At 33.5% G+C, this 26,327-nt stretch overlaps 5 protein-coding genes and 1 non-coding gene across 10 annotated transcripts; 5 read left to right on the top strand and 1 right to left on the bottom strand.

Moving 5' to 3' along the window:
- The first annotated feature begins 696 nt into the window (after positions 1-696).
- On the top strand, positions 697-2,127 carry LOC110415205 (transcription factor MYB14-like). Its single transcript, XM_021426779.2, has 3 exons — positions 697-1,103; positions 1,200-1,329; positions 1,563-2,127. Exons 1-3 carry the CDS (start codon positions 971-973, stop codon positions 2,035-2,037), a joined length of 738 nt encoding a protein of 245 aa, XP_021282454.1. The 5' UTR covers positions 697-970; the 3' UTR covers positions 2,038-2,127.
- A 932-nt stretch (positions 2,128-3,059) lies between these two features.
- Positions 3,060-3,132, bottom strand: TRNAR-CCG (transfer RNA arginine (anticodon CCG)). The gene has a single exon. It is a non-coding gene; the product is annotated as a tRNA-Arg (tRNA).
- Positions 3,133-6,286: 3,154 nt separating this feature from the next.
- CJD1 (Chloroplast J-like domain 1) lies at positions 6,287-10,517 on the top strand. Of its 2 annotated transcripts, none has more exons than XM_089783389.1 (10): positions 6,287-6,543; positions 7,157-7,259; positions 7,357-7,461; positions 7,608-7,685; positions 8,417-8,472; positions 8,849-8,906; positions 9,151-9,276; positions 9,409-9,504; positions 9,710-9,763; positions 10,134-10,517. In XM_089783389.1, the coding sequence occupies exons 1-10, from the start codon at positions 6,437-6,439 to the stop codon at positions 10,203-10,205; spliced, it is 855 nt and encodes a 284-aa protein (XP_089639515.1). In that variant the 5' UTR covers positions 6,287-6,436; the 3' UTR covers positions 10,206-10,517. The 2 variants fall into 2 exon arrangements, with proteins under 2 accessions (XP_089639515.1, XP_021282767.1); XM_021427092.2 differs by having other exon boundaries at positions 9,710-9,781; positions 10,147-10,517.
- Positions 10,518-12,688: 2,171 nt separating this feature from the next.
- Positions 12,689-18,894, top strand: LOC110415832 (cell division cycle 5-like protein). Its single transcript, XM_021427579.2, has 4 exons — positions 12,689-13,076; positions 14,309-16,022; positions 16,582-16,863; positions 17,849-18,894. The coding sequence occupies exons 2-4, from the start codon at positions 15,015-15,017 to the stop codon at positions 18,575-18,577; spliced, it is 2,019 nt and encodes a 672-aa protein (XP_021283254.2). The 5' UTR covers positions 12,689-13,076; positions 14,309-15,014; the 3' UTR covers positions 18,578-18,894.
- LOC149527287 (cell division cycle 5-like protein) lies at positions 12,900-14,751 on the top strand. The gene is made up of 3 exons (XM_089783426.1): positions 12,900-13,076; positions 14,309-14,424; positions 14,478-14,751. Exons 1-3 carry the CDS (start codon positions 12,900-12,902, stop codon positions 14,749-14,751), a joined length of 567 nt encoding a protein of 188 aa, XP_089639552.1.
- Positions 18,895-19,582: 688 nt separating the features above from the next.
- Positions 19,583-25,814, top strand: THA1 (threonine aldolase 1). 4 transcript variants are annotated; one of them, XM_021427582.2, is made up of 12 exons: positions 19,583-19,682; positions 20,172-20,792; positions 21,309-21,455; positions 21,976-22,423; positions 23,345-23,456; positions 23,761-23,811; positions 24,073-24,144; positions 24,224-24,356; positions 24,495-24,553; positions 24,849-24,949; positions 25,383-25,449; positions 25,542-25,814. In XM_021427582.2, exons 4-12 carry the CDS (start codon positions 21,981-21,983, stop codon positions 25,578-25,580), a joined length of 1,077 nt encoding a protein of 358 aa, XP_021283257.1. In that variant the 5' UTR covers positions 19,583-19,682; positions 20,172-20,792; positions 21,309-21,455; positions 21,976-21,980; the 3' UTR covers positions 25,581-25,814. The 4 variants fall into 4 exon arrangements, with proteins under 4 accessions (XP_021283257.1, XP_021283260.1, XP_021283259.1 ...); XM_021427585.2 differs by lacking the exons at positions 19,583-19,682; positions 20,172-20,792 and adding an exon at positions 20,845-21,074; XM_021427584.2 differs by lacking the exons at positions 19,583-19,682; positions 20,172-20,792 and adding an exon at positions 20,845-21,169.
- Positions 25,815-26,327: the final 513 nt, after the last annotated feature.

Here is a 26,327-nt window from a genome sequence, read left to right as displayed (position 1 = left end):
AATATGAAGTCATTGCTTTGCAAGTGCAAAATCCAAATATATAATTCAATGTTTTGCTCATGATGGATTGACCTTTGTTTTGGCTGACAAGATGATTCACTAGTTGAGAAATTAGAGTAATTGTGTGTCACTATTTCACATTTGAATATATAACCTTTCCATGATAGAAAGTTCTCGAGCTAATTTGACCTAATTTGTCGTGTAGTTTAGTCATTGAATTTAGATAAATTATATATCTAAAATATATAAAAAAAATTGTTTAATTCTTTATTTAATTTCATAAAAAATTAAATGTTAAATTTAATTTCAAGAGAAAATAATCACTTTTAAGTAAATTCGTGATCACTTTTATCAATGTTAAACAAACTGTAATCATTTAGTAAACTCGTTATCAATATTTCAAAAACATTTTAATCTATCAAGAATTTATGCTAATATTAATATCAAAGGATAAGTTAATGTGTTGCTAATGAACACAATCCATGATGGAAAGTATAGCTAATCTGTCACGTTTCTTTTGTTTTATGTTTCTTAATTGAATATCACTTGGTGGTTTTCAATATCAAAAAAGAGATATGGGGACAGGCGGCCAAAGAGAGACTGGTGGTGACCATTATTGCCCCATGGCGCATGTTAATTTTGACTATTGGAAGGAATTTTACATCTTAATGACAAAAGCAACCAAAGGAGAAAGAGTGTTAGACCAATGACAAACAAAGATAAAAAAGCTGGTACCGGCAATTGGCTTCAAAATCAAATGGAAGAAGTGATAAGCCTGAAGGGTTCTTCAATGACTATTCATATAGTGATCAACGATATCTCTCTAGAGGGGAAACAAAAATATTATGTGGGCTTGTTTTCTTTTGGAAAAACCATGCAATTCTTTGACCATTGTTAATATATTAAGAGCCAAAGAGCAGCAAAAAGGGTCCTTGTAAGAAAAAGTAGGGAAAAGAGGGAAAGGCAAAGCATGGCAAGGGCTCCCTGTTGTGAGAAGATGGGGATGAAGAAAGGACCCTGGACTCCTGAGGAAGATCGGATTTTGATATCTTACATTCAAAGATATGGCCATGGAAATTGGAGGGCACTTCCCAAACAAGCTGGTATATTTTATATCTAGTTAATTTTCTTCATCTCGGGGCTTCTTTGAAAAGGAAAGAGCCTGACATGGGATTCCTGTTTTGGTGTTGTTTCTTCAGGTTTACCAAGATGTGGAAAGAGTTGCAGGCTTCGGTGGATAAATTACTTGAGGCCAGATATTAAACGAGGAAACTTCACCAGTGAGGAACAAGAGACTATCTTTAAGCTGCATCAAGTTCTTGGAAATAGGAGCGTACAGATTGGTTTTGCCATTTTCTTTTTCTAGTAATTAGATTTGCATCCAACATGAAATATTGAATCATTTTCTTAATCGTAATTGTGATTGAAGACTACAATTTTGGCAAAGTTTTACTGCTATTATTATATTTGATCTTAATTAAATTTACATATGATAAGGCATGATCCAACTTCAGCTAGCATGCTTAAGCACAAAATTTAATGTAAGTTTCTTTGATCTACAGATGGTCAGCCATTGCAGCAAGATTACCAGGGCGAACAGATAATGAGATCAAGAACTACTGGCATGGTCATTTGAAGAAGAAACTTAAACAAACAGCAGCCGGATCGACGGACCGCAAAGCAATCAAGGAAGCAAGAATAGCGTTACACCATCAGAGAGATCAAAGTCCTGGCCTGATGAAGCCATCGATTTCCTCGCAACACTCTCCGGAACCAACTAGTTCAACATCAACAACTAAGCTGGAGACTGAAGAATTGGCCTTGACAAGGGAGCAACAAGGAGCTGTGGAGGAGTCCGCAGGAGTTCAGTTTCCACACTCTCATCTTTCAACGGTGGAAACCATGAAGAACAATGGCCCCAATGCTGATGGTAACAGGGATTTTTGGTACAACCTTTTCATGGAAAACTCGAATGAAGCCCATGGGAAAAATAGGATAAGTTTGGGTAGTTTTGCAAATTACCCATGTTTTTTTTAAACGTCATTTTTCTCCTTTTTGCATGTTTGTTTGTGTTTATACAGACATACAAGTAAAATTTTGCCAATACACAGTTCAGCAACTCCATAATTCTCCTTTTATCGCATGTTCTAAGAAATAATTCAAATCATCAAAATTTATTTTTGATCAAATTACACATCTAGTCCATATACCCTATTAAAGTGATGAATTTACTTTTTATATAATAATTTGTAAAAATTAAGTCATTATACTTCTCAAATTAATAATATTAATTCAATCATTATCAGTGTTAAAATGTTTCCGTTATATATACTAATATGGCAATCGAGTGTACTAATGTGGCATGTTTGTGATGATCTAACATTAAATATAATAACGTGTTATCCGACAATGATGTTATGATTTTGCCAACATAACATTGATTAAATACAAATACGAATTTTAAGTGATAATATGATGCTAATGTGGCATTATGATGTTACTAATGTGGTATTTTTGCATTTTGCATATAATGAATAGGTTGGTTTTTAAATTTTTTATAATGATTAAAAGTTCAAAGATGGGAAACTTTACTCCCTTTTATATAAATAGAGTAGAGCAATTATTATCCAATTATGTAGAAAATTGTGAAATTAATATTACATCATTACAATCAAGTGCTATGCATGTCAATATAAATAACGAAAATATTTTAACATCGTTAGTGATTGGTTTGACATTGTTAATTTTAAAAAATAAAGAGATTTAATTTGATAGATTATTATATAAAATTTATATACATCACTTTAACAGGATCAATTTTTACCATAACAAGTCTTCTATAATTTCATTATAAAATTAACGTGAAATATATGTTGTATTTGATTTTAGCTTACGGGTTTCAGGCTAGGAGGTTTGAAAAATATTATACTATAATCAAAACAACAAAAATTAAATTATGACCAAAAGAAGAAATGATTCATGAATTGTGAAGAAGGTACTCAAAAGCTTCAACATGCTTAGGTGGCAACATCTTATTGCTTACGATAAAAAATACCAAGCGTTCACGGTGGGACTCGAACCCACAATCTCCCGCTCCGGAGGCGAGCGCCTTATCCATTAGGCCACGCGAACAAGCTGGCCATGGACATCCCATCATTCATTCATAGATCTGGATTACTAAATTTAGGATTAGGCTCACAATCGTCTGTTATTGCTAAAATGTAATAGAAAAAATTAAAATTTTTATTTTAATTGAATGTAACCAGAAATTGATTAGTTATATTTGTTAATTATCCAAAACAATTTCTTTGGGTGGTGCTTGATTAAAAACCCGAGTTCAACCTAACCCAACTAAACAATTCAATTTGATAAAGTAGAATATAATATTATATAAATGCATTTAAAAAATAAGTAAATTCATTAATTTTATAAAATAAACCCAACATTCATAACTTACTTTTTTATTTTTAAGAAAAAAATACTTTATTTATCTAATCATAGGAGGAAAACAAATGTCCCACATATCATTAGTAAGTAAGGTACCAGCCTCTCTCTTGGTTGGCAATCATAAAACTGAACACTACACCTTATCTCAAAACCTCTATTTGTCATGAAGTCAGCAATTCTATTGCCTTCTCGATTGATTTACTTTGACTTCCCATTGTCGATATAGGATTTCCCTAATTGCTCGAATATGGTTTAAGTGAGCACAAGGATGTGTAAATGAAAAAGTGATTGCTCAACTTGTAATACAATCTTACGAAATCCTCTCCCCCAAGCGTGAGAAAGAGCACGATACACTCCATAATTCTGCTCAGTATGCATTGCACTTTCCCAAGTCGTAGCAGCAGCATTTTGGATAGAGTCTCGGTAGGCACCGTCTATATTAACTGCAATCCAATCCAATGGTGGTGGTGACCACCCCACTAGGATCTCTTGTTTTTTAAGTAGATTCTCACCTAGCACATTCGGTATATTCATGGCAAGATTTATTGCAGTAACCATACTTTTTACCATGTTGATACGACTTTCAATAGGAATTAAGCGGCTCCCAAATACTTCTAAATTCCTCTACTTCTATTAATACCAATAGCTTACTCCAAATACAGCTTTTCAAAGAGCACCACAAACATACATCTTATAATTCCTGAGATTAAAGGAAAACCACTCACCCATAGTTGCAAAAAAGAAGTTATCAACTTCATTTTGAGGTAATAACAGAAGAGAAAGGGAACTTGCAGTTGGGCAATCCCAACGCAAATGAAGAATTGTTTCCTCCTCCAATCTGCATCAAGAACAAGTTGCAACAATCAACATTCTTCGACGTTGATTTGTGAGAATTTTATTATGAAGACATTGAAATCAAAACACACATATACGTTGAGGGCCTGGCCAACTCCAAGCTAAAATTCCACTCACCTTCCTCTGCTACACTGCTCAGACAAGAAACCTCCCATAGTTGATCATATGCAGAGCTCATTGTAAAATAACCAGATGAGGAGTGTGCCCCATACGACACTTCTGGACAATAAGAATTCGAAGGTGGAACAAGAATGAAAATTTATTAATTAATCAATATATTATTTAATCGATAAATTAATAATTTATTAATTTATACATTAATTAATAAAAATAAATTTATCAAGGTATTTTTTTATTTTTTTAAATAAATTAATCAATATATGTAGTATGTATTGTGATTATTGAAGCTTGTCTCGCGTAAAGATGCATTTAGAGTAATAATTACATTGCATGATTTTTTATACAATACAAAAAAACTATATTAGAGTTTCTTAATGCATTAAGAAAAGTTAGAGATGAGATGCAATAAGACATCAATTTAAAAAAAAAACAAGTAGTATTGAAGTCATTTTACAAAGACCTCAAAATTGAATTATGTGTATATATATATATATATATATATAATTTTTTATGTATAAAAAGATTATTAATTTATATATTAAATGGGACTTATATATATATTTTTAAATGTATTATCTTGTAAATTTAACAAATTATTAATTTACCACATTGATCTTAAGTACGGATCAGTCAAAAATATTATTTAATTAAAATTATTAATTTATTAAATATTAATTTATAAAAATTTTACTATATGACTTTTAAGTCAAAATTTACTAAAAACTTTATTGAATATTAATTTTACTATCCAAAATCTATCTATATTGTTTTATAACTATCCACAACCACATAAATCAAGTTTAATATGATCGAGTACCCGATTAAAATCTATCCATTGCCATCCTTATCTGCATTTGGATTTACAATATTACAAGAGAAAATTGTGAGAAATGACTATCTTGATAACTTAATTTAAAAAATAGCACGTAAAAAAAATTAAGTATTTTTAACTATATTTAGCTTTAACTTGATAAAAATATCTTTGGAACTATTTCAAATAAATTAAATCATTTATCATAATTTTTTCATATCCATATGTACTTCCGATTTCTCTTTCTTACTATCCAGCTCTTTTTAATTTTATTAATATTTTTTTTTGACATTCATCTATTGTGCTTCTAATTTTTCTCTTTGGCAATTTTAGAATGTCAAGAGATGGTTTTAATATACTTGGGGTAAGTGGTCATTTGGAGAATTTGATTTTTAAGTATTTTGGATGAAATTAAAATAGTACAAATTATTACAGATGTTTGAAATAGCTTTTAATTGGATTTATTTATGGCATAAACATTAATAAACTCAAGAATTTGAAATTTATAAACTTAGAATTTCAAAGAAATTTTTTTTCAATTTTTAGCCGAAATAGATGTTTTACATTAAGAAAATTACGTTTTGATTTATAAAAACATATTAGAAACACTTTATTTATTGCCAAGTTATAAAAAAATAAATAAAATAAATAAAATTGAGAAGATTTAAAATTTTGATTCGTAAATAATAATAACATTTTAAGCATTAAAATGTAATAAATTTTTTTAAATATGGTGTGTAATAATATTTTTTTTCAATATAACTTGTAACATATTTTTATATATGACGTATAATAATAATATTTTTTTAATTATAACGTGTAAAATATTTTTATATAAATTTAATAATATTTTTTTAATATAATATATAATATCATGTGCACGTCATGTTATAAGCCGTGCACTTAAATATAAAAATATTTTATTAAAAATAATTTAATTTAATTACAAAATAATTAAAATTATAAAAAAATTATTTTTTAAAATACCTTAGGTTATTTTTTAATACTCCGTTATTATTAGGACAGAAAAGATAATAGCTGACATGGCTCTATTCCGGACCAGGCTGTGATTGGAAAAGCACGAGACAGGAAAGGAAGCTTTGAAACTGTAGTCCGTAACACAAAAAACCCTACAAAACCCTCTGCAAAAGTTTGAATAAACAAAAGTAAAAATTCGTTCGTTTGAACTGAAAATCGAATCCAATGGCATTGTCAATGTCCAATGTTTTTCACTGCCGAAAACCCAAAGTTTCACCAAAAAATTGTATCCCAAACTCTTCAATCTCCAAGTCCTCATCTTCCTTTCTCAGGTAAGAGTAATGATTCTGTTTGTTCATTGTCTTCACTCTCTTTTACTTTTGTCCAATTATTGGTGGTGGGTTTTGAGAAAACAGAGAAAAAGGGGAGGAAAAGAAAGGAAAAAAGAAGAAGAAAGCTTTGATTTTAGTGTTGTGAAATAGATAGTGTTCTGTTGGTATTGGGTAGTGAGTTGAATTTAGCTGAATTTAGCCAAAATGATAGTGTTACTCTTCATTTGAAGCTTTTGAAATTTTTATGAAGCTAAAAAGGTCTAAGAGATATTGAATTTTTCAAATTGTAATTCACTTGTTTTAATTATTTGTTTACTTGGCTTTGATGGAAACCGAATATCATTTGAAAGAAAAACAAATTAACTTTTTTTTCCCCTTGTTGCCACTGAAACTCCATAAAGCAATGGTTTTCTTTCTTTTCTTTTCTTTTTCTTTTTTCATTGGAGTTGTATTTTGGTTAGCTGGCTTATGGATTTTAGAATTATAAACTATAAGCATGTAGAGCATTAGGTAAGAACTTTATTACCAACATGTGATAATTAGACTTTAAGCTTATTTTGTTCTTCAATGCTGTGAATGTTTAACATTAGCGCCAAGCCCTTGAATTGATCAGGTTTCCCGGGAGATTTGCTTTTCCAAAGACTAAGATTGTGATTTGTGCTGCTTCATCTGCAGCTGGGAGTTCTAGTCCAGACGGTGACTTAAACCCGTATGAGGTGTGTCAAACTCTTGCCAGTTTGATCATTTGCAGATCTGAAATTCAAGTTATTAGTGACTGGATTGTTGGGTGTTTCAAATGCTTGTATGTTTCAGGTTCTCGGCGTGAGCCCTATTGAGGGGTTTGAAAAGGTCAAGCAAGTATATACAAGAAAACGTAAGGAGGCTGACAAGCGAGGTGATGAGGCTACTGCTGCTCTAGTAGGTTACAACTCCCTTAAAATCAAAATATTGCTAGGAAAGAATGCGCACATCCTAGCATATTAAATTTCCAAAAAAAGAATATAGATATGGAAATTTTGCTTACTTTTTTTGCCCTTTTCTGTTTTCGAATGCATTATTTCCAGCTTGAGAAGGCATATGACAAACTCATGATGGCACAATTAATGAATCGGAAGAAAGGTGTGACTTACGGTTCTTTTAAGGTATCTATTTGTTGATGCTTAATATAATACCTTTGTCTGATTTTTGAAATCTACATCATGTATTCAGTCCTTCAATCATTTGTATCTTTGACGATTTTAGAATCAAATCGTTAGATACCACCTTTTCTAAAATGGTTCAGTAACTGTGTATATGTGGTTTTTTATGGGAGAGAAGATTTGCGTGACTGAACACTAAATCTGTTTCTTTCCCATGGTTTTAAAGGTTTTTGTTGTAGGACAAGTGGTGTTCCTAAGCTTTTGTGATACTATATATAGATGAAGTAAGATTAAAAAAATTTGATGAAAGATTGGAGGCTTTAGACATTAAGGGGCAGCGGCTTTTCTTTTGGGATGAGTGTATCGGGTTGATTTTTATGCAAACTATTCAATGTTCTATACCAGTAGGTTGTGTACATATCAGTGCTTTCTTTATGGGTTCATCCACATATATATTTATGCATCATCTGAATATTTATGCATAATCTGAGAGGGAGATTTTAAAATGCTTCAAGTAAATAAATGAAACGAGGAGTAGGCTTTCATGGCATGTATGTTTAATCTTTAATTACTAAGATCTTTTTTTGTATGACATTTGCAGTTAGTCAGAATATCAACTTGGTTTTATTCTGTTCATGTGTGTGAGAAATAACATCTGTATGTATTCCATTTTGTTCCATTTATTTTCTCTTAAGCTGATCTGTTTATCTATTGTTTTTATTTTTTAATTTCAGGTTTCAAAGGATGTCAAATATGCTGATAAGCAGCCAATTGTACCTTGGGGGCCAAGGTTTTTCGCTACCTACACATAGCATACTAAGTTATTTCTGATTTGCTGCCATAATGGTCTATTCATTTTTAGTCTTTACCACACATGGGTGCATTCATGACAGCTGATAATTTTGAAAGCAAGAGAGAGCTACTCTTGTGTTAGGGCATAAGAAAGGATAGCCATCCTGCACTAATCTACAAGTGGAAGATTTTGTTAGAAAATTTTGTGAAGTTTGGTCCATTACTTTGTTTTGATAAATTGTGGTGGCTGTTGAGAAAATTTTATTTTTTGCCGAGATCTTTCTCCCACACTTGTCATTATGACGCCTTTAGTGGTATTCTGTAATCTTAGTCATTGGAGATGCTCTTGACATGGAATTATGGTGTGCTTTCAGGTTCAGCAAGTCTAGTGTACAAGATACACGCATCAACTTGGCAATTTCTGCTGTATTTGTAAGTAGAATAGATTGATGGATCCTTGGCAGCCTTATTCCAGTTTTGTAGCGAATCCTTAGAGAACATTTTATATACTAAGGAAAGGAGACATATGAAATCTGTGTAGTAAACCATCAATTTTATATTTGTTATGCACTTGTAATTCAGGCACATGAACAATCAGATTTAGACATTGTAATAATTGTGACACTTTTACTCTCTCATTTTCTTTCTAACTCATGTTTCACTTATTTCCACGCAGACAGCTTGGATTGTAGTCAAGCGCAATGCGGAATATAAACCTTTGCAGTTTTTGGCTTTTGCATTTGTTTATCGACTTTTCGAAAAATTGAAGGCCTTTGAACCACCAGTATCACCAACATTTACAGTAAGCCATATTTAAAGAGCTTAACTGCCTCTTCTTTTTTGTAAATTGTGGTACCCTATAACGAGTACCGTCTACCTAGCAGCAGTGTCATTTCTTCACTTTGTTGATTATTGACGTTGATGTTAACTGCAGGAAGAAGGCGAAGATGATGGGCGGGGAGTGCGAATGGGAAAAAGAATTCTTCGTTCTCTTGCACTAGTTTTTGGTTGTGTTGCTCTGTCCTCTCTGGTATGAAATATTGCTCAACTTCTAATTCCATCTTCACTACCAGTTAGAACCTTGCTCCTTTTGGTCTTAAAAATTAGATGTTTCCTTTTTGATTATATGAGTTTCTTTCACATCTTCATTCTTGTCAGTCGAAACATCTTGCTCCTAGCTTCATTTTATCCTCTTTGTACCCTCATCAATAACATTTTGATTGAATTTCTCACAGGCATACACTGGTCTTTTGAATTTGATCGAGTATGTTGGCAGTTACATACCTGCTGTTCTTTACAACAACCAGGTAAGAATATTGAGCTGTGTCATAAATAATAGATTTATTTTATGAACTGACGTTCAACCTTAGACTTCATAGGCCTCATATTGCATTATGATTACACTTTTAAGTGGCATTATCCTACATCGGTTAATTATGGCATTACTTGTAGCCTTATTTTAAAGTTGTGCCCTTTCACATTTTGCTTAGATTATATGTTTAACAAATGTATGAATATGTTCTTTGCAACCTTTGGAAACTACAATTTCGATGTATCATTTATCGGTTGCAAGTCCAAGCTGAATCTTACATTAGAGATATACAAAATTAGCTTCTGTTCAGTCTGGTGGGCAGTCTTCTGCTTCAGCCTAGTGATGAGTTTTCGTGTGCAGGAACTCATAATCACGACAGCATCAGCAGTCACTCTGTACATTATGGGATCATACTATAGGTGATGAGTTTAGTTGGAGATCGAGGCACGCTTCAGCAGTTCATAGTTGAGGAGCTTGTTTCATTTCTGTTAATTTTAGCTCTCCAATTTTGGCAAACAAGATACAAATCTTACAAGGTTGAAAATTAAGAGGGAAACATAGGTTTTGATTCTAACATGAATGTCACTTACCTGTCGCTAGTTGTAGTTCTGTTTGGTCTTAAATCCTCCATATCCAGTGCCCGGAAAACATCAATTGCAAACTCTCTTCCCTTTGCTATTGTCTAATTATTTTTATTCCTTTTCCAGTTTAATTATATTGGCTTTTACTTACGCTTAGGATGGATTTTTCATTTTTTGTCCCAAGAAAAATTAAGATTTGGGGCCCGAATTAGATTTAACTTTTTAAAAAATCTTATAAAAATGACAAAATGTTAAACATAATAATATTATAGATGCTAATCTAGTACAAAATACTATAGGTATCATATGATATGTTCTAAAATTTACAAAAATTGATACGTGACTATTTTCTAATGTACTTATTGATAAGTATCAAAAATATATTCTTGGATATGTGGTATGTGATATGTATAGTACAATGCAATATAATATGTTTTTTATAAGTTTCATTTTACTTAATTATTAAAATTTTATTTATTTATTTATTGGGTTGAAATATAAAAATTATTCTGGGATTTCAACCTTCAAGTAAGAACAACAAAACAAATTTTCCTAATCCTGATTGTTAAAACTTATATAAAAATCTAAATTAATTACTAGGAACAACTTGAACTTATAATTTAAGGGTGACATGATTTAAACATAAAAAATTACAAAATTACTTAAACAGTAGTATTTGGACTGGAGTCATTATTTTATATATATATATAATAAAAATAATTATTTAAGGATGGGTCGGACTAAAATATGTCAAGCTAACTTGGACCAAAAATCGTTTCTAGCTTGGTTAGTTTACAATTTCAGTAGGCGGATGCCCATCTTAAATTACCCTCACTTAAATAATTTTTTTTCATTAAAGTTAAATTTTACTTAATATTTTAATGTTTGTCTATTCATTGAATCTATATTTAACAATCGTCAATTTTGTTATCAAATAACCCTTCGATTAAACTCATATTTAAAACAACTAGACTTTGATAATTTACTCTATTAAATCGTTAGGAGATGAGTTTGCTACTCACTTTAACTATTGAGTGCATTCAAATCTAAGAGACTTCAACTTGCACCAAAATTTGAAATTATTACGGATCCCGCATCTAATCTTGCTTATGATAATTTGGGATAATTTTTTTTTATTTAAACATTCATGATAATTTTCTTTTTTTTCTATCTATTCCATCAATTTTTTATTTTAACTTAAACTTTGTACATCTCAACTAAAACAAATACGAAACAATTTTCTATATAAATAAATTTGAAAAAAGAGTTTATGTTGAGCAAAATTTCTAAAATAAAAAAACAAAAAAATTATTTAAACAAGGAAAACAATAGTCTATAAGAAGAAAGCATGCCAAAATAAGAATTTAACTTCAATTCCGAGCTAATTTCACCATTAGAGCAAGAGATTTCATTGAAGTTCATATTTTCATCATCAATCTGACGCTGTTTATTGTTAAATTCATCTAAAATTAATGAATTAATTGTTAGTGAGAAAGAAAGAAAACAATGAAGGGTCACAAATAACAAAAAAAAGCTTTGCAGAGTTTAAAAATGCGTAAACAAAAAGTGAAAGTAATTAAGATTAACTAGTAATGTGAATAGATAAATAATAATATAATTAATTAAAAATTAGCTTAAATAAAAAATTATTTAAGTGAAGGTAATTTAGGAAATTATAATTATAAATTGTTAATGGGAGAGTGTTAATTATGAGTGCCAATAGCCCCACCTTAAACTTGATAATTTGTATATAATACGACAACACGATATGAACACGACATTGGTGTAAGCGAGTTTAGATTTAAACTAATCATATTTCATGTATTAATCGTGTCAATACTATTTCAAATTCGCTTAACACATCTAAAGCATAATATGTTAATTGTGTTATTGTGTATTCGTATAATCTAGAATTCGTTTGTTACTTAATTATTTAATAATTTTTATTTATTATGTAGAAATATTCAGTACATAGTTAAGAATCATTTATTGATTTATATAAATACTAACATTTTTATTGATATTAAATTTTATTATATTTTATATATATTATGATATTTATAATTTTTTATTATGAATTTAAATAATAAAATTATATTTTACTTGAATATATTTTAATTTAATTATTTTAATTGTGTATTTCATATATTAATCATAACAATCATATATATATATATATATATATATATATATATATATCACATATTAACACACGAATTGCCCGATCTATCACACCTTTGTCATGGATTGAGGGTCCTACATTAATTATACAAACTTGAAGGGGTCAAATCAAAATTTTATACAAATATGAATAAGATCCCCTTCCTCTTGCTTTGGCTCCCAGTTATAACCAATTTGCAATCAAGCAAAGAAAGAGAAAAGAAAATAAAACAAAAAGAAGAGGAAGCAGCAGCTAGGGTTTAAAGAGCTTAAAGCCCAGAGCTTTTCAATCGAAAAGTTTTTAGTCTAATTTTTTGTTTATTTTCGATTAAATCCTTTAACTCAGAGCAAGTAAAAGAAAGGTGAGCGAAGATGAGGATTATGATAAAAGGAGGAGTATGGAAGAACACGGAGGATGAGATATTGAAAGCGGCGGTTATGAAATATGGGAAGAATCAATGGGCTCGAATTTCTTCTTTGCTTGTTCGTAAATCTGCTAAGCAATGTAAGGCTCGGTGGTATGAGTGGCTCGACCCTTCTATCAAAAAGGTAAATTTCTTTCTTTTTTTCTTTTAGTTATGTTTAGCTTTATTAATATGGGATTCTTTCAAAATTGAGTGTTGTTTTGAATTTTCTTTGCATAATATTGGTCAGATTAGTTGGGTTAAGGGTTGGGTTTCTTCTTAAAATATTAAATCAGTTTTGGATATTGAAGGTTTTCAGTGTTTTGATTTTGAAAGTTGGGTTCTTGCTTAAATTAGTATTTTCTTTGTTCGAGTAGTTAAGCTTAATTAGCGTTTAAGTAGTTAAGCGTAATTAACAGTGTTTATTACTTGATTTCTTTTTGGTGGAGAGAACTAGTAGTAAAAGATACAAAGAAAAATTTGAATGGTGAAAGCCAAAAGAGTTTTTGACTAAAGATAAGCAAATAGTTATAAAATGTAGCACACAATCGAATATAAATAAAAACCATGCATTTGGTTATTTAAAAAAATTTTAATCTTAATTATTTAGAAATTTTACTATTTGTAGTTTTTTGCTTCTGATTTCTGAAAGCATAAAAGCATGGCAAATGTAACAAGAGTTGAAGATTTGGGAATTGAATCTTTTGGTATTCAAATTGCAAGTTGGATTCTTGCTTAAACATATAATCGGTATTATCATTTTTCTTTGTGGCTGATCACTATGGTTAATTTAAGTGTTATTACTTGATTCCTTGGGGTGAAAAAAACTATTAGCAGAAGAAGACACAATCAAATTGTTTGTATTGTTCTTTCCATTCATTCTGACCAAAAAGAACTAGTAGTAAAAGATACAAAGAAAAATTTGAATGGTGAAAGCCAAAAGAGTTTTTGACTAAAGATAAGCAAATAGTTATAAAATGTAGCACACAATCGAATATAAATAAAAACCATGCATTTGGTTATTTAAAAAATTTTTATCTTAATTATTTAGAAATTTTACTATTTGTAGTTTTTTGCTTCTGATTTCTGAAAGCATAAAAACATGGCAAATGTAACAAGAGTTGAAGATTTGGGAATTGAATCTTTTGGTATTCAAATTGCAAGTTGGATTCTTGCTTAAACATATAATCGGTATTATCATTTTTCTTTGTGGCTGATCACTATGGTTAATTTAAGTGTTATTACTTGATTCCTTGGGGTGAAAAAAACTATTAGTAGAAGAAGACACAATCAAATTGTTTCTATTGTTCTTTCCATTCATTCTGAAAGAAATAAGAATTTGGAAATTGATCATTTTGGTTTTTGTGATATATGCAGACTGAGTGGACAAGAGAGGAGGATGAGAAACTGCTTCATCTTGCAAAGCTCATGCCAACACAATGGAGAACGATTGCACCAATTGTTGGTCGGACTCCGTCTCAGTGTCTTGAGCGGTATGAGAAACTCCTTGATGCAGCTTGTGCTAGGGATGAAAATTATGAACCAGGTGTGACCCAAGGAAATTGCGTCCTGGAGAGATTGACCCGAACCCTGAATCAAAGCCTGCGCGTCCTGATCCTGTTGATATGGACGAGGATGAGAAGGAAATGCTTTCTGAAGCTCGAGCTCGGTTAGCTAATACTCGGGGCAAGAAGGCGAAGAGGAAAGCGAGGGAGAAACAGCTTGAAGAAGCGAGGAGGCTTGCTTCTTTGCAGAAAAGGAGGGAGTTAAGGCTGCTGGAATTGATACAAGGCAACGGAAGAGGAAAAGGAAGGGAATAGATTATAATGCAGAGATTCCTTTTGAGAAGAGGCCTCCTCCAGGCTTTTATGATGTTGCTGATGAAGATAGACCTGTGGAACAGCCTAAGTTTCCAACCACCATCGAAGAACTTGAGGGAAAAAGAAGAGTTGATATAGAAGCACAGCTAAGAAAGCAGGATATTGCAAAAAATAAAATTGCACAGAGGCAGGATGCCCCATCAGCTATATTGCAGGCCAACAAGCTGAATGACCCAGAAACTGTGAGGAAAAGATCAAAACTTATGCTTCCGGCACCTCAGATTTCTGACCATGAATTGGAGGAGATTGCAAAGATGGGATATGCCAGTGATCTTCTTGCAGGGAATGAAGAACTGGCTGAAGGGAGTGGTGCAACTCGTGCTCTTCTTGCAAATTATTCCCAGACACCACGGCAAGGAATGACACCTTTACGGACCCCACAAAGAACACCTGCTGGAAAAGGTGATGCTATCATGATGGAAGCTGAAAATCTGGCTAGGTTGAGGGAGTCACAGACACCCTTACTTGGTGGAGAAAATCCAGAGTTGCACCCTTCAGATTTCTCAGGGGTCACTCCTAAAAAATGGGAGAACCAAACACCAAATCCAATGTCGACTCCTTCAATGACTCCTGGAGGTGCAGGACTTACTCCTAGAATTGGAATGACACCATCAAGGGATGGCTATGCTTTTGGTGTGACCCCTAAAGGAACTCCCATCAGGGATGAGCTCCACATAAACGAAGATATGGATCTGAATGACAGTGCCAAACTTGAGCAAAGGAGACAACCTGATCTAAGAAGGAACTTGAGATCTGGACTTGGTACTCTTCCACAGCCAAAGAATGAGTACCAAATAGTCATCCAACCACCGTCAGAAGAAAATGAAGAACCAGAAGAGAAGATTGAAGAAGACATGTCTGATAGGATAGCTAGAGAAAGGGCTGAGGAAGAAGCACGGCTGCAGGCTTTGCTTAAGAAGAGATCAAAAGTGTTGCAAAGGGAGCTTCCGAGACCTCCTAGTGCTTCCCTTGAACTGATTAGAGATTCTTTATTGAGGACTGATGGAGACAAAAGTTCCTTTGTTCCTCCAACCTCAATTGAGCAGGCTGATGAAATGATAAGAAAGGAGCTTCTGTCCTTGCTGGAGCACGACAATGCTAAGTATCCACTTGATGAAAAGGCAAATAAGGGGAAGAAGAAAGCTACCAAGCGTTCTGCAAATGGATCTATTCCTAGTATAGAAGATTTCGAAGAAGATGAAATGAAAGAGGTATGTCTTGCTTTTCGCTGGTTATGTTGCCTTTATTTCCTTTTTTCATATGCAGTTAATGTTTTAGAACCTTGGTGAATTCATGGGACATTAGCATTATACTCTGCTGTTGCTTGTTAATGTAAAAATTATTGATTTTGGTTCTTGCTATAGAATTGAGTTGAGTTGTGTGATGAACAATGAACAATGCCTATCACAGATTTTTTTTTAATTAATGTTTGATTGGACTTAAGGAACACATCAAACCACCTAAAATCTCATATGAGCAGTTGAAAAGCAATTTTCATTTGCTTCCACCTTATAAATGTTTTGGCGTCTAAAATTTTGCTGAATGTCGCAATCTACATATGTCTTACTTGTTCCAGAGCACGTAAGGTCTTGTACTCTATATTCAAACTGCTGAACACCAACAACTACTCAATTTTCAGATTCAGGTCCCTGTCAGCTAGAACCTGAGATTATTGTTATTGTTATCACTATTGGTCTTTATGCTTGACTTTTGTAATATTATAGATGAACCTTTTTGCAAACTGAGAAATGACTGGATTTTTCTTGGCAGGCTGATTCATTGATAAAGGAAGAGGCTGAATTTCTTCGTGTGGCAATGGGGCACGAAAATGAATACCTTGATGATTTTGTGGAAGCACATAATACTTGCCTAAACGATCTCATGTACTTCCCTACTCGTAATGCTTATGGTCTATCAAGTGTTGCTGGAAACATGGAGAAACTTGCTGCCCTGCAGACTGAATTTGACAATGTGAAAAAGAAGCTGGATAATGATAAGTCGAAGGCAGAAAGCATGGAGAAGAAGTTCAGTGTTCTCACACAGGGTTATGAGGTACATCACTGAATATATTCTAATCATTGTCTTAAATAATTTGTTTCTACTACCATTATTTTAATTTTAATTGCAACTTGTCACTTGCAAGTTATAATCTCTATCCTGCAGTTTCTGTTATTAGATTTCTTTGAGAATTTTGGTAGTGCTTAATAGCATTTATTGAAGACATTATACTGCATGTCCTCTTTAAATGTGTTTGAATCCAGTAAATGTTGATGCCTTGAGATCCTTTGTGGAAGTAGGGCTGTGGAACCATATATTTGTTGGATTGAAGTAGTATGGGATTGGGATTGAACAATTAGCATGGGAAAAAGTACTTGTATAAAGAAAAGGGTTTAATGTGTCTGAGCAAAAGGTTGTTTTAAAACTTCTTCCCTATTATTAATTGTTTCAGGTTGATTTTATGATTTTCTGGAGAGGCTTATACTGTATCTTCTTTTAGTGTGTTTTTTTTATTCCATAGTTTCTACAATCTAGTGACTTTTGATGTGGTATAGAAAACCTCTAAAAGTCTCAGGTGGATTTCTGATATTTAACCTTATTTATGATTGAAACCTTTTCAGTAGTGTATTTGGTCAGAATGTAGGTCATCGTTCTTGTGAGTTCTAATGCAGAACTGAGAAACAAATTGTTTTTTTTTTTTTTGAAATTTCATTTGTATTGATAGAAAGGGAGAAACTGAGTTAACAAACCGTTTATTAGTGATTTCTAACTATATATATGTTAAATGGAAATGGGAGTTGCTCCTATCAAGCTTCTAGAAAATGAATTAATGAACTAACTATTTTTTGTTCTAAATGTAATATGTAGTTAAAGAATAATTCGTTAAATTATGATATTCTTTGAGATATGTAATCTATATTGGAAATATTCATGCTTTTCATTATGGAACCCTTTTTTTTATTTTGAACGGTATCATTATGGAACTTGTTTGAAATTTTAATTCGTTTTGTACTAAATAATTGACAATTTCAATGACCAGAGACGGGCTGCAACTCTTTGGCGTCAGATTGAGTCAACCTTTAAGCAGATGGATACTGCAGGAACAGAACTAGAGTGTTTTCAAGCATTACAAAAGCAGGAGCAGTTAGCAGCATCACACAGAATAAATGGTCTCTGGGAGGAAGTTCAGAAGCAGAAGGAGCTAGAACAAACCTTGCAAAGACGCTACGGGAATCTCGCAGCTGAGTTAGAAAGGATACAAATCCTCATGAATGTATACAGAGTACAAGCACAAAAACAAGAAGAGGCTGCTGGAAAGGATCATGCTTTTGAGTTGTCTGAGGCTGCCGTTGCTGCAAATCCAGCTGTTGTGCCAAGCACAGGACTTTCAGAGCCTGTACCTTCCTCGGAGCATGTTGACTTGTCTCTTGATGAGCAGTCAAGCCTGAAAGCTGTTATGAATGTTGATTCAGGAAAAGAGCATGCTACTATAGATGTAGAGACAGATGGAAGCATGTCTGTTAATGTGCCTTTAGTTGTGGAAGACAAAGAAGATAATATCAGTAAGACACTTGATGGGATGACTGGGGATATTGTAACAAGTTCTGAGGTTGCTGCTGAATCTATAAATCCTGATGCAGTCTCTACCAAACAGGATAGCATACAAGAAACGCTTGAAGGTGAAGGTGTTGCTGACCACACCAAGGTTGACAATTCTTCTGTCTTGGGTGGAGATACTGCTGAAAAACAAACTGGAATGGAAGAATAGCAGTTTTAGCTCTGAACAAGTGATGAGTTTTATTTGACTATGAGAGACTAAATCATGAAATTCTTCCTCATTCAACAAGTAGTATTCAGGGTTTGATGGATCCATATCTGCTTCTGTACTTTCATGAGGGATAAAAATTCCATGGATGCTAGCTATGTTGGAGCAGAGCTTTTTGTTGTAATGTTTGCATCCCTGTATTTTCAAGTGCCAGATAATTTTTATTGCTTCTCTTGTAAGAGACCTAGAAAAGAAATACCGGTAATGTTCAACATGTGATTATTATTAGATTGAGGAACTGTTTTAGTATTTCTTTTTGACCCAATGATCTTCACCCTTCTTTTATTTTTGATCATCTGTTCATTGGAGGTCCAGGAGGTCCAGGGCTTAAACATGAAGGACCTCTCCATGGTAGCTTTGACACAAATCTCTTTCCTTAGAGGGACTTGCCTCACCTGCATGTTACGAAAACCAGTTATCTGTTTTCACAAGAGGCAATGAAGTTGTGGCTAGATGGTTGTTTGTATCCCCAATAATTTGTGAGGATCCCTCTTCTTTCACCAATGTAGAGGTTGTAAGCAAAGTTGAAGCATTTTCCTCTTGCCCAGATTATCCCCCTGAGGGTTTGAACCAGCTTTCTGAGTGACAAGGGTCATCCCAAATGTAAAAGAAAGTGTTGTATCTGATTTAGCAATCTACATTATACTTTATTATTCTAGTTAGCAAATTGTTTAATTGTTTTCTGAGAACAGATTAGAAAGCAGTCAAAGCCAGTTCTATCCAATTGAGTCGTCATCTGGTTATGGCCACATAAGGGAGGAGTCAGATTTCACTACTTCATCAAAAAGAAAGTATTATTGTTTTGATTCGCTATGGCCAAACTTCGTCAGCATCCACCTAAGTTCCAATTTCCAAGCAGCCTTATTCAAGACAACAATCCCACCCAAAAAACTACAAGCCAAAACGAACACTTCTTGTTGGATAAGCTTTGACTGCTTGAGCTAACCTTTTTAGCCCCATAAATAACCATCCCTTTCCCCCCCTTTTCCATCCATGTATCTCTTCCCAATCTGCATGAACATTTTCTCCTCCTCTTAGTCTCAAGCAGGTAAGATGTCAACTATAATTGCACAAGAACCTCATTACTTTTCTCAAGACTGTTATTTCTATGCTGTAAATGCTTGAAGTTATCATGCATGTTCTTACCATTCAAACATTGAAAATGGTTATGGTTGGCTTAGTTGACTGAATTACTTGGCATAATGTCCTACCTTCATTAAGTTTTCAAGTTGTGACAAACATTTTAATTTATTACTATTAGCCGCCTTAGGGGTTTTATTTTTTTAGTAGGTGCATGATGTCACACTTTAATGTGATACATGCAAAACATAGCAAATCATAAAAGAGAAGATTTTGACAAATTAATCAATTCCATCCTAACAACAATACACACTTTTTACTGCCATATTGCTCAATCTCCTCATTTTAATTGGGGTAGCAAAAGTATGGAGTATGGTTGTCATCCTTTGATATATTTATTATTATTTTAGTTTGTATGGAGTTTCTCTGATGCATGTGTACAAACTGATTGAACCAGGCCTATCTTTGTCCCCCGTGTGGGGTTGTTTTCCCAATGTGAAGTTGATTTTTCATTGGTTACAATCAAACAGAAGCTCGTGGATGCCTAACATTAATAGATTCCTCAAAATTTTATTCAAAGAATCTAGCCCCTAATCAAAAGTTACGTGAAGTAACCATCAAGAAAAGAAGAAGTCAACCAGAGGTCGTCAAGGCCGTGCAAATCCCAGCAAAATGGGAAAAAGCCAAAAGGAAATTTTCTTCTTGATGATAGTAATAAGAGAGCTTCCCCTTTTCCAATTGCCAGCACCGTCCCAACGCAAGGTTCTATCGTTAAAGCTAAAAGATAAAGACAAAAGCTGGATTGGCCCACTCATAGTTGTGGATTCTTTCAGGACAACCAAACATCAAAAGGAAGAATCAAACATCATAACCTCCCATGTTTTTCCTTTTTCTTTTTCAACAAATATAGAAATCATTAAAAGAAAAAAATAATGGGATTTGAATACTAATTCAATAGGTTTAGTTTCTTGGGGTGCTAGCCACTTGTACAAGTTCATGTTTCTCTTGTGAATCTTTCAACTCCTTTCCTAAGGTTTTGCATGACTAGTGTAGCTCAATCAGTGCAATACCACAGTAGGTAAGTTTAGGCGTGTTCATACTCTTAAATACATGCATCCATACAGATAAAAGTCTTGAAATATAATGAGAAAAAACAAATCTAGGAACTTCCAAAGTTGGGTTTGGTTGGATTCATGCATACAGATAAAAGTCTTGAAATTTAATGAGAAAAAATAAATCTAGGAACTTCCAAAGTTGGGTTTGGTTGGATTTTTTAAATTGTTGTTCAGCCCTTTTTCAGTCATCTTATTTTATTGATAACTTAGAAGTATAAAACTGTCTGAACTTTGGGAAGATTAAGGTATTAAAATTATTGTATTAATATGTCATGTCAAGTTGGTTTATTGCATTTAATTTTGTTGTTTAAATCAATTTGTTTGAGTTTCGCTATAAAAGGTGAGTGTTTGCGGGGTTATAATCCCAAGTTCTTGAAATTGTTTTCATTGGTAATTTTTTCCTCTCCTTTGCATGTAGTATGTTTATTGTATTTCTTTGTTGTTTGTTAAATGTTCTAATGATTTTTGCATTTTTGAAGAGATTAAGGAACTACTCCATTGTTTCTGCAAAGGAAGTTTGCTGAAATCTAGTTGGAGAATTTTCAGTTTTCTGGGAAAGCAAGAGAGAAAATTTTGGAGTGCTTTGTTCTGGGTTCTTAGGCAAAGAAGAAAAAGAGCTTGAACAGGTAAAATAAGGACATATCTCATCTCTCTGTCTCTCTCTATATGCGTGAAGATAGGAAAGTGAGCGCACGTGCATGTTCTTTAATGGGTTTTAAGATTTTCTGAATTTTTTTTAATGGATGGGTTTCTTGAGTTTCCTTGAGACTAGTTCAAGATGTTGTTGGCATGGTACAAAGTTCCCTGTTTAATGGTTATGGCAGGGAAATCACTCATCCTGAACCCCTTGCTGGTTTCTTTGACCAGAACAAATGAACAACTCTAGAAAAACAACAACTAGGACAAATTTACTCTTCAATTGAGGGTCATCTTGGGTCCTCCATGAGAAAAAAGAAGTATTTTGGCTGTATTCCTGTGAAATCTAATTGGTCTCACATGTTATTTGAGAATAGTTGCATAAAATAAATATTGTAAGGATCAATTTGCTTTGTTTTATTGATTTGGGGTAATGAGTACTAGATTGTTTTGAACTGCCTTATTTCTTTTGGAGGGTATGGACTAATTTTCTTCTGGGATTAATTTCAGCAAAAATGGTGACCAGAATGGTGGATCTTCGATCTGATACAGTCACAAAACCAACTGAAGCAATGAGGGCTGCTATGGCAACTGCTGAAGTTGATGATGATGTTTTGGGTGCTGACCCGACTGCCTTTCGGTTAGAATCAGAGGTGGCAAACATCATGGGCAAGGAAGCTGGTTTATTTGTCCCATCAGGCACTATGGGTAACCTCATCAGTGTTCTTGTTCATTGTGATATAAGGGGAAGTGAAGTCATTCTTGGAGACAATTCGCATATCCATATTTATGAGAATGGTGGGATTTCAACAATTGGAGGTGTACATCCAAGGCCAGTGAAGAATAATGAAGATGGAACAATGGACATCAATTCGATTGAAGCCGCCATTAGAGACCCAAGAGGAGAGCTAGTGTACCCAACTACAAGGCTGATTTGCTTGGAAAATTCGCATGCGAAGTAAGAGTTACTCTTTCTTATGATACTCTTTTGACTTCTGTTGGACAAATATCACATGCACTTAAATAATTTGATTTTTCTATGTTTTCTATAGCTATACCTCCACCTTGTGTTTCACAATTTTATATTGAATAGGGCAGAACTGGGTCTGGCTTTTAATTATGTGCTTCACGCCTCCTCTTAGAATTTTCTCATTGCTGCTCCCACTTGCGTTCAGGGGCTGAAATATCCCTTTTAGGATATGAGTATTTAAGGGAACTCATCAGTGCTATAAATTTCTTGAAACCCCTACCCTCTTATTGGAGGGACCGCAACCAACAATTTGCTTATATAAGGGAAGTTGCTTCCTTTATGTTTCTTAACTTTTCTCCTTATCCATGTTTTGTCTGGGTAGGCTGAGCTTTGACAAAGGAGTATCCTGGGTGCAAGTTGGGACTGTTTCTACAGATATTATATTAGTATATTCTTCCCTCAGTTTAAGTCCATGTTAGTTGTTCTGCAAAATTGACAATTTCATAATATTTATAAAAAGACTTTTACTGAAGGTGAAGACTTGGCCTCCATTTTGATTTTAAAAGGATAAAAGAAAGTTGGTATGACAACTAAATAGAAGGCAACATTATTGTATTCCTTCTGTTAATTAACATCACTGTATATCAACTGCTTTTGCATTGGCACTACATTGAAGTATGGGTCATATATGTAATATATGCGATAAATTTTGTAAGTGATAATAACAACATGATTTATGGTTTACTTTTTTCTCAATGCTCTGGATTTTGCCTAATTAGTTGTATCTTAAGAAACTGATGTCAGTTGAAGTTCTTAAATGATTTGTTTCTCCCTTTCCAATTACTTCACTTTCACTTTATCCCTTGTTGGCTGTAATGTCTTATAATAGTTTTCGTTTACTCGATGCAGCTCTGGTGGTAGATGCTTGTCTGTGGCATACACAGACAGAGTTGGTGAGCTAGCCACAAAGCATGGTCTGAAGCTTCACATTGATGGGGCTCGCATTTTCAATGCATCCGTAGTGAGTAAAACATTCGTAAATTTCTTCAGATTCCTGCTTGCATTTGTATGGTTTGAAGGCCTATCATCAATATGAAGCTTCATATAAGGAACTTTATTCCTCTTGCACTGAATTTTGTGTTTAAAGTTCAAATTTTGAGGAAAACTTCTAATCAAGAAATTAAAACAGCTTATATGCCTAAACTGTATTCTTCTTTACCAATATGTTAAAGAATACTTGCCTTCTGTCTGTGTGTCTGTGTAATAAATCTATATGTGGCAACTATCCTCTGTCCAAGCATCTAACTAAAGTGTTGGTCTGCCAGGCACTTGGAGTTCCTGTTCACAGGCTTGTACGAGCTGCTGATTCAGTCTCGGTATGCTTCTTGTGTCAACATTATTGGTTATTTCAGCTCCTGCATCTTTTCATGTTTTCTTATTAGCTTATTAGTTATTTCAACCTTCGAGTGTTAACCCATACTTCATGTTAATTTATAGCTTTTTGTTTTGCCAAATTTACAACGTTATTCTGAAAAATTATTTAATCTACAGATGATGGATTTTGACATTTTATCTCATCTGGTATCCAGTGTGTTATAGTAAGAGACCTTTTTCTATTTCCATTGATTTTGTGGTAGGTATGTCTATCAAAAGGTCTGGGTGCTCCAGTTGGATCGGTCATTGTTGGTTCCAAAAGCTTTATCACCAAGGTAAAAGCAAAAGTTTTTCAGCTAAAAATCTCTGCAAACTACACAATTTATACTCAAACTCCATTTTCTGATTTTTAAGGCTAGAAGACTTCGGAAAACCTTAGGTGGTGGGATGAGGCAGGTTGGTTTTATTTGTGCTGCTGCTTTTGTTGCTTTGCAAGAGAATGTTGGAAAGCTTGAGGGTGATCATAAGAAGGCGAAGGTGTTAGCAGGTAAACTATCGGTTTACTTAATTGAATTTGCCAAACTTTTTGGTTTGGAAGAACAGTCATTACTTTTCTCTGGTGCTTTCTGTCCTTGATCTTACCTGTAATATTCATGGACTTTATTCTGATTTTCTATGGTTTCAGAGGGGTTAAATCAAATTAAAGGTCTTAGAGTGGATGTAGCTGCTGTGCAAACCAATATCGTGAGTATGCTAATTACTAAACTTACATGAATGACAATCTATTCTTTTGCTATGCACTCTGGATTGGAAGGTTTGTGGTTGGAGTTGTGATTCAATCTATTGAAGAGTAATAGAAGTGACTAGCCAGTGTTTGCCAAGAAAAAACGAATATCAAATGTAAAATAATAATAATAACAAAAATTCCTCAAATAAAAGTTGCATCAGAATACTGCAGGACATTACTTGCCAACTGGTACAAACAAAAATGCTTTTCAATGCTTACCATGCTTAGATTCTTATTACCTTATGTCACCAGATATATTTTGACATAGTGGAGGGATCAAAACTCACAGCAGAGAAACTATACAAGAACTTGGAGGAACATGGTGTACTTGTGATGCCAGAGGGCCCAGCCAGGTCAGTATACTCCCTCAAAGATCTCCCAGGATTCTGGAAAACTTATCTGTATATATTCTTCTTGCTTTTGATTCCTGAGATATTAATTAAACTTGAATGTATTACTCGAAACGAAGTAACATATCTGAAATTTCCCCCCATCAAAAGGTACCAAATGTACTTATTTCTTGTAACATACTGGTGAACGTTCAGGGAGTACATAAGAATTACAGGATGTACAGATATTCATACCGCAAACAATTAATTCAATTCAACTAGCTAAAACAGAAAGTATCAAATCTAGATATTAGCTGCGTTTTACCTTATTGAAATTCGAAAGTACTATCAGAGCTAGTATTCAATCTTAAGAGTAAAATAAGGCTTCCAAGACTAGCCTTTCCTGCGAGTTTTAAGGGTAGATAGTTGGCTAATGCTGGTCTTTTTGTTCATTCAGGATGAGAATTGTCCTCCACCACCAAATTTCATCAAGTGATGTGCAGTACACTTTGTCATGCTTTCAGGTTCTCAAAACATCATTCTCGCCTCCTGTCCCATTGATGATTTTTCCATTATCTTATTGTTTACGTATTCTTCCTTCTTTTAACTATTGCAGCAAGCTTTAACTGGAGTGCACGAAGAAAATGCAAACTAAGTGGGAAACTGCCAAACCCTCTTACTCGAATATCATTTCCCGATGTTTCATTGGAACCTCTTGAACTCAGGAACATGATCAGAGATTATCATAACATCTTTGAACTCTGCTAGATGCCATAATTATGTACATGCATTTGTATTAAGCTTTAGATTCCATCATCATTGTCTCTTCACCTTGGTAAACCAGACCACCAAGGACAATGCCATAATAATAAAGCCTAGTGTTCTTATATTTGGTGAACATTTCTTCAAACTTTACATGAAAGAATTGGCAAATGAACCAAGTACAGATGTAAGGATTTAGGGACCATGGGGGAGGTTGGCCCCCTCTCGGGCTCTCACCAAGAATATTTCTTGTGCGTGGCCTTAGACATAAAAGCCCCATTAAACATGACTTGACATTGGGCCTGGCTTACCTGTGAATATCATCAATTGATTTACTTCACCTCAAGCTGATTATTAATAGATTGTACTAGTCTACAGTGATTGGAGTATAGGTGCGTGATTGAAGATTCTGAGACGTGCATGTAAGATGAACAAGCGTGTAAATGTAATGGAGTGACAATGACTTAGGAATGCCATAAGGCTATGAATTTGTGCTTTACCTTTGTGCACAACTAAGCAAGACAAACTTAACCTTCAAGCTTTTAAATTTTTGACCATACCAAGATAAAAAGAGAGAGAGAGAGAGAGAGAGAGAGAATATTTGTGTTGAGTCTAAGTAGTTTGCAATATGACAAACTTA

Source organism: Theobroma umbraticum, unplaced genomic scaffold (assembly GCF_002168275.2).
Source record: "Theobroma umbraticum cultivar Fairchild unplaced genomic scaffold, ASM216827v3 scaffold_147.0, whole genome shotgun sequence".
NCBI lineage: Eukaryota > Viridiplantae > Streptophyta > Magnoliopsida > Malvales > Malvaceae > Theobroma > Theobroma umbraticum.
Note: the sequence above shows the minus strand (reverse complement) of the source record. Positions and strands in the feature narration are given on the sequence as shown.

Bases quoted from the DNA above. Each gene is read 5' to 3' on its own strand.
- LOC110415205 (XM_021426779.2), top strand. From the start codon at position 971: ATGGCAAGGGCTCCCTGTTGTGAGAAGATGGGGATGAAGAAAGGACCC. The intron at 1,104-1,199 runs GTATATTTTATA...TTGTTTCTTCAG, and splicing joins GGCACTTCCCAAACAAGCTG to GTTTACCAAGATGTGGAAAG. The intron at 1,330-1,562 runs GAGCGTACAGAT...TTTGATCTACAG, and splicing joins CATCAAGTTCTTGGAAATAG to ATGGTCAGCCATTGCAGCAA.
- LOC110415832 (XM_021427579.2), top strand. From the start codon at position 15,015: ATGCTTCCGGCACCTCAGATTTCTGACCATGAATTGGAGGAGATTGCA. The intron at 16,023-16,581 runs GTATGTCTTGCT...TTTTCTTGGCAG, and splicing joins AAGAAGATGAAATGAAAGAG to GCTGATTCATTGATAAAGGA. The intron at 16,864-17,848 runs GTACATCACTGA...TTCAATGACCAG, and splicing joins TTCTCACACAGGGTTATGAG to AGACGGGCTGCAACTCTTTG.
- LOC149527287 (XM_089783426.1), top strand. From the start codon at position 12,900: ATGAGGATTATGATAAAAGGAGGAGTATGGAAGAACACGGAGGATGAG. The intron at 13,077-14,308 runs GTAAATTTCTTT...TGATATATGCAG, and splicing joins TCGACCCTTCTATCAAAAAG to ACTGAGTGGACAAGAGAGGA. The intron at 14,425-14,477 runs GTATGAGAAACT...ATTATGAACCAG, and splicing joins CCGTCTCAGTGTCTTGAGCG to GTGTGACCCAAGGAAATTGC.
- CJD1 (XM_021427092.2), top strand. From the start codon at position 6,437: ATGGCATTGTCAATGTCCAATGTTTTTCACTGCCGAAAACCCAAAGTT. The intron at 8,907-9,150 runs GTAAGTAGAATA...ATTTCCACGCAG, and splicing joins TGGCAATTTCTGCTGTATTT to ACAGCTTGGATTGTAGTCAA. The intron at 9,782-10,146 runs GTAAGAATATTG...TTTCGTGTGCAG, and splicing joins CTGTTCTTTACAACAACCAG to GAACTCATAATCACGACAGC.
- THA1 (XM_021427582.2), top strand. From the start codon at position 21,981: ATGGTGACCAGAATGGTGGATCTTCGATCTGATACAGTCACAAAACCA. The intron at 22,424-23,344 runs GTAAGAGTTACT...TACTCGATGCAG, and splicing joins TTGGAAAATTCGCATGCGAA to CTCTGGTGGTAGATGCTTGT. The intron at 24,554-24,848 runs GTGAGTATGCTA...TTATGTCACCAG, and splicing joins CTGCTGTGCAAACCAATATC to ATATATTTTGACATAGTGGA.